Consider the following 10,426-nt stretch of genomic DNA (forward strand, 5'->3'; position numbering starts at 1 on the left):
CAGTCATATTCCATGCATTTCCAAGGGTTTATGCAGGAAATTCACTCTAGAGGGGATATTAACATGAATGCCTAGCAACCAAGCAAGAACATCGTTCTAGTTCTCGTCTAATCTATAGAGCGACTCACGACATAATTGTTGCAGAGCGAAGCCATGAAAATTGGAACTAGCAAATCATCGAGAATCGAATCAAATGGTCTTTCCGCACTTAAGATGATCACCGTTTGACCATCAATAATCAATTAAAAATTCAATGATCTTTTGTACTCAACTTTTTTGGTAAGTTACACAGAGGGTCTGGTGTCACGATGTGTCTTTCGTTTGTTATACTGAGCTGGAAATCAATCAACACGTCCCCGTCGTTGGTTGAGTTCATAGTGGCTTCTTTGTCATGGCTTGAAGCAGTATTCGCTTTAGGCATGATCATATATAGATGTGTGATGAGCGCAACAAATGCTGACAACTATACCATTTATGGTAGAATTGAATGGCCACAATGATTGATGGCATGTGGTGTCTGGTGAAAAAATGATGTCCTGCCACACACAACGTTTCACTCCCTGTTCTTCTATATACATATCTAGCTTCCCCATGTAGCAAGATCGCGTCTAGTTGCTAGGGCAGAATGCCAGAGTGTAGGAGAGCGATACTGATAGGCACTTTGGATGCGCCAATGGTCACATAGCGTGTTCTGGCAGGGAATGGGATGCATCAGAAATTTAGAGTTGGAGACGAGTAAACAAAAGAGTGCGGACAGCACTGGTGGAACTAGCAGATGCCGATCACATGGCGGCTCTACGTTGCCAGTTGAGTTCGGCACAGATTACTCCCCACCGTTGAGCCGTTGATTTCATCACTCAGGTATCTAGCTGCTCAAGCTAAGCATGGTCAGGTTTCCAACACGTGAAGTGCGAGAAAGTCTGCGCATTCTCTCCATGTCACTCGGTTAAATGGAATCATGACTTTAGAGAGAGAAGACAGGATTATTTGCATCTATTGATCCTCACCTATCAGCTTACAAGACACTCTGAACACTATGGTACAAGCACCTAGTGTACTGAGCGCAACTAGGCAGCAGGAGAGTAAAGCTCACAGTTTGTTTGCTTGGATAAAAAAGGTTTTCTCCCTACCGAAACTCAAACCATAAGATTAAGGCCACAAAAGGCACTGGATGCAATGCAACAGCTTAGTTCGACCATACTAGATATATCTTAACCAAGAATGACAAAAGATCCAACTGTGTGAAATTAACAGGTAGCCACTGACCAATCAAATGGAAATGGAAAACAGAAATGCTCTGGTACTCGAGCAAGCGAATCGCCTTACCTGACAAACATAGCAGGCTGCATCAACACTGCCACCAAAATGAACAAGTAATTTTACTCCCACACAAACATATGCAAATATATTCCACCAACAATATTAGTCGGTCCTCGCTATCAACCACATCTGAAACCATGTCAACGAATGGAAACAACACCACCTTAAAGTATCCACACGAGAAGGCTCCTTTATATTTGTATTAACAGAAGAGCAAAAAGATATAGCTGTATGATTTCAGCGATCCAAATCCGCACTACCCTGCCCAATCGGCACACATCCTGTCTCCTTCCACTCACTACCCTGGCTACAACTCTCTGGCTGCTGGTTTTCTTCATCAGAACGCAGAGCTCAGGGCACCACGTGCTGCCTGTTGTTTCAACTCCTGGGATTTTCCACTTCCACGGAAGTACATGTACACTTGCTGCATGTTGAGTCAGACAGGTCGATGATCAAGAGACAGGAATAACATGAGCTGCAATGTAAGATCTTCAAAAAAAATAGAGGTAAACCACACCCACCTGAATGACACCTATGCTCAGCAGTGATTCAAGGCAGAACAATCCAAATCCAACAAAGTAAAATATCTGCCAAATGAAAATTCCACAAAAATATATGTCAGTAAGGGGTTAAATAAGACTGGCAGACCCAGTAACCACTTCCAGATGCAATCTACCAAGTAAACCCCTGATACTCATGCGTGTGAGGTATAGTGCACTATGTCTGTTTCAAAATGCAAGGATTTTCTTGTCTAGCCAGTGGACTCTGCCGGCACTGAGGCAGCATCAAGCAGCACAATCTTTGGGGAAAACATAGAACATGGGCTGCGTAAGAGGAAGATATGGGCATATTGCTACATAAACAAATTAAGCAGCACAATCATTGGTTTAAAATATAGAGCATGGGCTGGGTAAGACGTAGATATAGGCAAATGGCTACATAAACAAATTAGTCCAGGCTAATTGGATAAACCTGTAATGAAGACTTACCCCAACAATAAGGCTCTTGGTTATGACATCAATGGCAGGCAAAATCCCACTACAGCATCAAAAAGCAAAGTAATTTAGTTAATAAGATCAAAATAAAAGTTTTAATGCGTTCTCAACAAAGAGTAAATGTTATGGTAGAAAGGTCTAAATCTGAATATGATAACATGGAGGGTAAGAATTTATTCCAAGCAAAACTTACGAGTGACATGAATGACAAGAAACACAACAATTTCAGTCTGCATTAGCAATTTACCATGTACCTGGTATAAAATTTTACTCCTGTGTGTTAAGTTCCAGGATAAAAAATTATGCTTCTTCCATGATCCTTTGCAGAGGTCAACATTGACCACAACTCAGGCAAAAAGGCAAACAATCGGTTCAGGAACATGTTACTTGACAACTAGTATATAACAGCCGCTCATGTATATAATTTTTGGATTTGCTCCCGTATTTCTCACATGCCACTTATGTACTCCCTCCGTCCGGAAATACTTGTCATCAAAATGAATAAAAAGAGATGCACCTAGAACTAAAATACGTCTAGATACACCCCCTTTTATCCATTTTGATGACAAGTATTTCCGGACGGAGGAAGTATAGCCTTTATAGCTGCATGGATGTGTTGACGCCAGTGTAAACTCCCCTGCTTGTAGTTAACCACGTTTGGTGTGTGCCTGTTTCTTTCCATATTTGAGTTCCACATTAAATCTATATATCTAGTTCATTGATTATCTTTGTTAATTGTGTATTCTAACTTCTAACAACATCTTCAGACAAACCATTCAATGAAACAACTTACTTTTTATGAAAAGGTCACATAATCTTTTACGGACAAAACAGAAACTATGACCATGGAAATGCATAACCCCTCACATCTATACCCGTTTACTGACTTACAGCCCGCACGGCAAACCATGGTGCACAAGAAAAGAATATGAGACTTACGTCAAAGAATTTCCTTTGAAAGGGAATGGGGGAGACACAGCTGACCACACACAGAAGATTATGTGAATCTGGAAATGGACAAAGATGATCAGTAGGGTGTGCAGTTGAGGATAGGTTGAACCTTTCATTTAATGCTAAGATGTGGCCGCATGAAACCACTAGTAAAGTGTATCTTACCATGTAAAATAGGAAAAACCACCCAAACTTCAAAGCACTCTCAGTTCTGCGACAGGCATTATAATAAACAAGATATGGTCACATGACATATTTGGAAAGGTGAATTTCTTTCATATAGACAATAAATTCTCAATGCATATACCCTACCTCATCGCATTATAAAGAGGGCGATACCATAACACATAAGCCCCAGGGACACCAGAAATGAAGTAGATAATGGCAAGCAACCAAACCATGACACCTGTTAAAGCAGAGATTTGTATTAGTTTCGCGAAGTTAATATAGTGATAGCAACTGCTATATCAGATGTGCACAATAAGATACACTTTAGCTATACCTTCTCCCTTAATCCATGCAGTTGTGGTCGCTATGATATTAAAGAAGAGGCAGAGAGCAATTCCTGCATGAGATCCAAATTTTACAAAAATTACACAAAATCCATAAAAAAAGCTATATATCAAATTGCTTCTCCACCAGATTAGCTCTTGGTCCACTAATCAAATGAAGATGGTAGATCCCTTTGCAGGTATTTGAGGAATTCAAACTTATTTGCTTCTCATGTTCATAATCACATCATTCGTGCAAAATATGACAGGAAGTTGCAACATAAATACTTGTTAGTGAATTTGTATTAGGATCTAATAAATGTCCAAAATGATAGTCGGCATTGTTAGGATAATCCTTGTGTCCTGTAACCCCTCTCTCTTTGGTTACTTAATAATTAAGAAAGATTAGAAGCTGTAATAGCTAGCTGTAGACTCCAGGATAAGGTAGCTATGAGCTGTATGAGCAGGTCGGCAGGGACTGGCTTCATGAAGAAGGTGATGGAAATGGTTTTGTCTGCCTGTGTACTGTAGCGCCACCTTACTGTACTGCCGTCTTACTGTAGTGCCAGGAACACTAACACCAGCCTAGAACTCCTATAAATAGGAGGGTACATCTTGTGTAACACAAGCTTGTAGTGTATCAACAAAGAAAATGGCTTTTGCTGTGTGAGGCAGCAAGTCACCTAAACAGCTTGTGTACTTGTGCAAGTTGTGAGAAATAACAGATAGCGATAGAGTGTGAGTGAGAGTGAGAGAGAGGAGGGTTTCAGTGCTGGTGATGTGTGTGTGTGTGTGTGTGTGTGTGATGTCAACAAAGCCTCAGTGCTAGTAGTAGTTTTGCGTGTGTGCTTGAAGCATATCTCAGGAAGAGGGGGAGTTGAGTGATTCAATTCCAACAGGCATGCAGGCGCCACCAGGCTCCAGTGGCCACCTGTGCAGCTCCGGTCAGACCGCGCAGAGAGACTGACACGTGTTACAATTATGTTGCCCGTTGCAGGGAAATTGGAAAATGTTATCTGCATCACTAGTGTTTGAGATAAGCCGGATTAGATCTGGAAGAAGAGGAGGATCAGTATTACTGGCAGATCGCCGATGAATATGACCACTGGCTACTCACTGCTCATGTGATCTGGCTGTGGTCATGCAAGAAGGAAAGGAGTGAGAGAAAGGAGTAGTAACTTGTTGTGGCTTTGGAGCGACGGGAATCAAGAGGCATTGTGTGTCTCTGTTTTTGTCATGTTGCTGTTGGACTCCAGTTCAGGTTGCTGGGCTGATCTTTACAAGTTACAATGGCTCTTCTGACACTACTGTGGCTGATCTGATCTATGGTGTGGACTTGTGGTGCTGTTAACTATGCTGGTACTTTTAGTTGGTCGTTAGCCATGCTTGTCCAGCTACTTGGCTTTGTTGATCTGCCTGCTGTGGAGGCTTGGGGATGGTACAACCGGAGGCAGCGAAACCGAGAGGACCAAGAGAATGGAGAGGTGATGGAGCCCAAGGCTTGGGACATGTAAGTAGAGGAGGTAGGCACCCGGCTTTGGAGGTTTGAGGAAGAGGCGGTGGAGGCCAGGACTGCATTGGTATAGGTGGGAGACATGATCCTGTTGTTGGAGGTGCTTCACGTGATAATAGAGAACACCCTCCAGGCTTCTGCATCATATGAAGCACACAGTTTGATATGGCGATCCAGTATTCGTAAGTCCTTGATACGCCAGCAGAAACTCAATCATGGTGGGTATGGTGGCTGGTACTGGTGGTGCGGTCAAGGCATGGAGGCAAATCTCAGCAAAGGCAGAGGTCTCTTCGAGTGTATTAGAAAATAAAAGATGGCCAAGGTTGTTATTTTATGTCAATCTTGTGAGGAAGTGTTGGGAGAATTAAGGTATGTTTAGACTGCCCAAACTGCACCATACCAAATTTCTGGTCATGACCAAAAGATTGGTCTTTGTTTGGATGGTGGGAAAACTTTTGGGCATGCCGATGCCCCCAATGTTCTTGCCAATATTGGCCAACTCATGGGCAAGCAAAAAACTTGACCAAAATTTTGGCTAGACAGATTATTGGCAGGCAAACATGGGCCACAACCCAACAGAACCTTTGTACCAGAGAACCCAGGTTCGCAATCTATTGAGAGACCATATTAGATTCTGGATGTAAACTTGTAATCCTTACAATAAAGGGATTGGAGGTCCCGTGGAACACCACGTAATTATTTCCCAAAATATTCAAAAGTACTCCAGCAAAAGAAAAGGTAATGGCAGCACAACATATTCATATCAAACACCAAAGTTTTCACATTACCAGAGCTTACCCAAAAATGATGAAAATGCAAGGTACTGCATTTTTTGTAGATGGATGGGTATCTCATTTGAAATATTGTGATGAATGAGAGGGAAAAAGGGTGGCCAGTTTTTGTCTTCTATGACAATGCCAGCTGAAAATGAAACAAAGAAGTGATTAGGAGAAGTATAATTGTGCAAACATACTGCTAGGGAAACCATACAAAGTACAAAACTAAATTTGCTCTTGCCAGAAGAAATGACAATTGTTTATTTTCGGACATCCCAAAATTGGAGCCTTGAAATGACCAATTCTAAATTATCAATCTAAGAAAAGGATCATTGTCAGCAAATATTACCAATAACCATGCAGGTTGCAGTGTGACATACTGATAACCCTGATGTCCCATCCCATGTCCTAAACTCTAAATGTCTATGATGCCCTTTTATGAACAATTCCGAAACACTGTGAACTCCTCTCAAAATGAGTGGGCAGGCTACAGTTTCTTGGTACACACTTCCAGGTGCACAAATTGCTTTCATCAAGCATGGTTCTGTCTTCAATTTTTTATGCCAGAGACGTGAACAAAACAAAACTATTAAAGCTATTCAGCAAAAGGAAAGAATGCGGGTTGTACCTCGCGACGCAGCCTCTTCCTTCCTTTTCAGTTCCTAGGGCAGAGAGACAAACAAAGAGGAATCAGATCAGCAGTTCGAGAAGGAACATCTCATATGGTAAATAAAACATGTATCCACATACATGGAATACACTACAAAGAGACAATCTTTCTGTGATTTAAAATACTATGACATCTCACTGTCAAAATTCAACATATTAAATAATAAGCTCAAGAAACATGATCCTCCCAGATGAACCACCGTTTTGACTGGGAAACAAAATTGTATAGACCATTCATCACTGGATATACGACGCCATAAGCCCATAACCAACCAAATTTAGCAAGAAGTTGAGATATAGATTCCCCTATCTAGATAACAAGACCAAGGGACAAAACCACGTCGAAATGAAATGGTTCTTGCACCTGTTCTTGGGTTCTTGGGACAAATGGTAATCAGAAAGAAAGAAAAAAACAAATGATTGTTACACATGTTTGCAATTTTTCATCAATCTAAGATAAATTTGTGCTGAGATAGAGTGCCGCATTGTTTTCCTCACAGCACAAATTTATCTTACATTGATGAGAAATCAGAAAAAAAAAGGAGTGCTAAAATTATTTTTCCCATTAAAATTCACATGCCTGTTTGAACTACTAGCAAAAGCACACTTTATTTTCCAGCAGAGCCACTATATGCTGCAAGATGATGCATGTTTCTGCCCCTATTACTCGGCCTCAAATTGCATCACTACCAAACAGATAGTTCTGGTAGCCATTTGACCTCCTACTCTTAAGTCAATGCACACTACCTGTTCAGTAATTCCAATGCTCTGGTGGCAATTACAGTGAACTGCTTAACTAGTATTTGGTAGGTTGAGGACACGCAGATTCTGTAGACTCATGCCAGCACACCATAAAAAAATTACCATATTGTCATTTCCTATTACTACTTCACTATAGGGATTTTAGGGCTAGGATAGCTACTATATGCAGCACTAATGATCTGAAAATCCCAAATCAACATAAATAAGGTTTTATTGACTCACTGGTTGTAACACTAAATAAAGCAATGCCCCAGTTATCATATCCAAATCACAAATCACAGCGACGTTGTAGATTCTGGATTTACATCTGATGTGACACCACTTGTGAGAAAGCTGGTAGCATATCAATATTTCTGTAACTGGCTAAGAGCAGCAGAACAGTCCAATCACTCAGGAATTGTAACACGCATACCTTTTCTCTTTTGTTTAGCTCGGCTTCCATCGCTTGGAGCTCTTTTTCCTTTTTCTTCACATCCTAAATGAGATAATAACATGCATGATATAAATATATAAACAAACTACAGAAGGGATAACCAATACAAACATTTTTATTGACTTAATCAAAACTAACTTTACACATGAACAGTATAAATAAAGGAATAATTGTCACGTTTTGTATACAGTTTTACCCCATTCAGTCAATTTTATAAGGCAAACTTTGAGCTGGCACATGGATCTCTTACGATTGAGAAAGTGACCAAACAGAATTACTACAGTACCCTTCCATTAACTGTTTTCAAAATATGCGAGAGAATATTTTACGTGGTTGGTCATGCGTATATTCTTAAAAAGATAATGAAACAAATAATGGCAAAAATACAAAAAAAAATTATGCTAGGATGTCTCATAATTTTCACCAAAATTGGAAAACAGACCATCGGACTTATAAAAATTCTCACAAGAAGTACTTGATGATACATAAGGAATAGATAAATGGCAATGACGAAGAGAACATCTATCCAATTCCAATTAGAGTAAGAAGCTAGCTGACACAATTTTCTTGAGTGAAGAAAAACTTCTCAAAACTAAACGTACCTTAGTTGAATCCATAGGAATGTCCACATTATAAAAACCCGCAGGCTCGTGGGAGAGAGGTGAGAGTCGGGAATTGGAGGCAGGGGGGACACTCCCTCCCTGTAGAAAATGAAGCATTTGGAAGATATTAGGAACGGGCAGCTCCAAAAATAGAACCCTCTGAGCAACTTAATAATAGCATAATATTTCCTTTGCCAACAACTAGCCTTCTGTTCAACATCAATATTTTAAGTACTTCTATGTAATGAATATGTATGGAATATCAACATAACATAACATACAATGGAAATCAGATGAAAGATCTAACAATACAAAAATACCCAAAAGAAATGACGAGTGGTGGGTGCAAGAATTGCTGCATCCTGCATGCATGCGCAGTTACTTGATTATTAGAACTTGACACAGGTTTCGGATTTAGATAACCAGTAATCAGTAAATATGCACGAGAAAAAACAAAAATATTTTGGCATGTTACTGAGAATGGCCTGCCAATGCATACTTTCGCAGGCATGTGCATAGGCACATTAAGTTTTCAAGGGCATGTGCATAGACACATAGTTTTTAATGTGATCGCAGCGGGGTGTGTTTAAGTAGATTACACTCAAACGTTGCCTTGTTCTACATCAGTTCAATGACATCATCAATGAATAATCCTATCTGACGGTACAAAAGAGCTTGCGACATGTAGTCCTTCAACTTTGGCTCCCACATAGAGCCTAGAATGTAGAAATCTCAAACCTAAGATTTTTATCCATGACCTATCCATACATTTTTGTCTTACGAACATACCTATCTATCCATACATTGGGTATCACATTAACCATGTTCCGACATATGTAGCTTGTAGCACATTGGAAAATTTCTAGAAACCACTTGAATGACTGAGCACAAAAACAGTGGGTCTGAAATTAGTGACGTCTCAATATGAACCCAAGGGCAGCAAGTGGCTCATCCTCTACCTGACAAACACTACCATCATTCCACCATACGTAATGTCCAAGTCCCTGATGTTGAACATAGCACAATATGGTGGTAACCAAGCTCCAGCAACCTCACGCCAGTACTCAGTAACTAATGAACAAGAAACCAAGTCATATAAGAGGGTGTCACAGATATCAAAGCCACCACATTGCTTTAATCTGCTGCGACACCAAATCCCAACCAAACTACATTGTAGCTCATGCTGGCTTCAAATCACCTAGCACAGGCCACTAATCACCCACCGCGCAGCCTTAGTTCACCACGCGAGCACAGATCCAGAGCTAACCTACCGCTTCCAGAGCAATAATCAGCCGACACAGCCGACAGAGCGTAATCGCCAACCCGAAGCGCACAAATCCGCATCTCCCAAATCGCGTCCCCGTCCCCCGCTAGGGGCCTCAGATCCGGGCAATGCCGGTCCCGAATACGAACACGGCCGACGCGGAAAAAAAGGAGAACCGAGATCTATGCTTGCGCTCGCGCCGACGGGAAGGAGAGCGAGCACTCACGGCGAAGGGGTTGACGTCGTCGTCCTCGAAGCCGTTGCGGCCCGCCATGGGTCTCCGGGCGCCTTCTCCGACGGGCGGCGGCGATGGGCGGCGTGGTGGTGGCGACCGACCAAGTGCGTGCGGCGTGCCTCCCTCTCCCCTCTCTCTCTCTCTCTCTCTAGTCGCGTTGCTTTCTAGTCTAGTCCAGTACACGGGGAAAGGGAGACGCGGTGGCTGCGCGCGAGGTGGTCGCTGGCGGGTGGGGCCCGGCGAGGCTGACAGGCGGGGCCCCGGAATGCGGGACGCCAACCTGGCCGCTCGGTGCGGGGCTGTGCTGGTGCGGCTTTTTGGTGCGGTGCGGTGTGGCGTCCCTTTCGGCCCGCGAGCCAACTGAGATCTCGGGCTACCTTCTGCCTGCCCCTACGCTTTTTTTTTAACACAATCT

General features: G+C 42.0%; 1 protein-coding gene across 1 annotated transcript; it reads right to left on the reverse strand.

Annotated features, from left to right (window-relative positions):
- Positions 1 to 1,366: 1,366 nt before the first annotated feature.
- LOC125530733 (secretory carrier-associated membrane protein 3) lies at positions 1,367 to 10,197 on the reverse strand. Its single transcript, XM_048695132.2, has 12 exons — positions 10,003 to 10,197; positions 8,513 to 8,611; positions 7,890 to 7,952; positions 6,675 to 6,708; positions 6,069 to 6,191; positions 3,769 to 3,831; positions 3,579 to 3,672; positions 3,432 to 3,477; positions 3,255 to 3,322; positions 2,310 to 2,358; positions 1,842 to 1,907; positions 1,367 to 1,744 (listed from the first exon to the last, which is right to left on the reverse strand). The coding sequence occupies exons 1-12, from the start codon at positions 10,048 to 10,050 to the stop codon at positions 1,658 to 1,660; spliced, it is 840 nt and encodes a 279-aa protein (XP_048551089.1). The 5' UTR covers positions 10,051 to 10,197; the 3' UTR covers positions 1,367 to 1,657.
- Positions 10,198 to 10,426: the final 229 nt, after the last annotated feature.

The sequence above is a fragment of the Triticum urartu genome, chromosome 1A (assembly GCF_056163025.1).
Source record: "Triticum urartu cultivar PI428250 chromosome 1A, HENAU_Tu73, whole genome shotgun sequence".
NCBI lineage: Eukaryota > Viridiplantae > Streptophyta > Magnoliopsida > Poales > Poaceae > Triticum > Triticum urartu.

Excerpts from the sequence above, each read along its gene's own strand:
- LOC125530733 (XM_048695132.2), bottom strand. The coding sequence starts at position 10,050 with ATGGCGGGCCGCAACGGCTTCGAGGACGACGACGTCAACCCCTTCGCC. Across the intron at positions 6,192-6,674 it reads GGAAGAGGCTGCGTCGCGAG|CTGGCATTGTCATAGAAGAC; the intron begins GTACAACCCGCA and ends TTTCATTTTCAG. Across the intron at positions 3,478-3,578 it reads CCTCTTTATAATGCGATGAG|AACTGAGAGTGCTTTGAAGT; the intron begins GTAGGGTATATG and ends TGCCTGTCGCAG.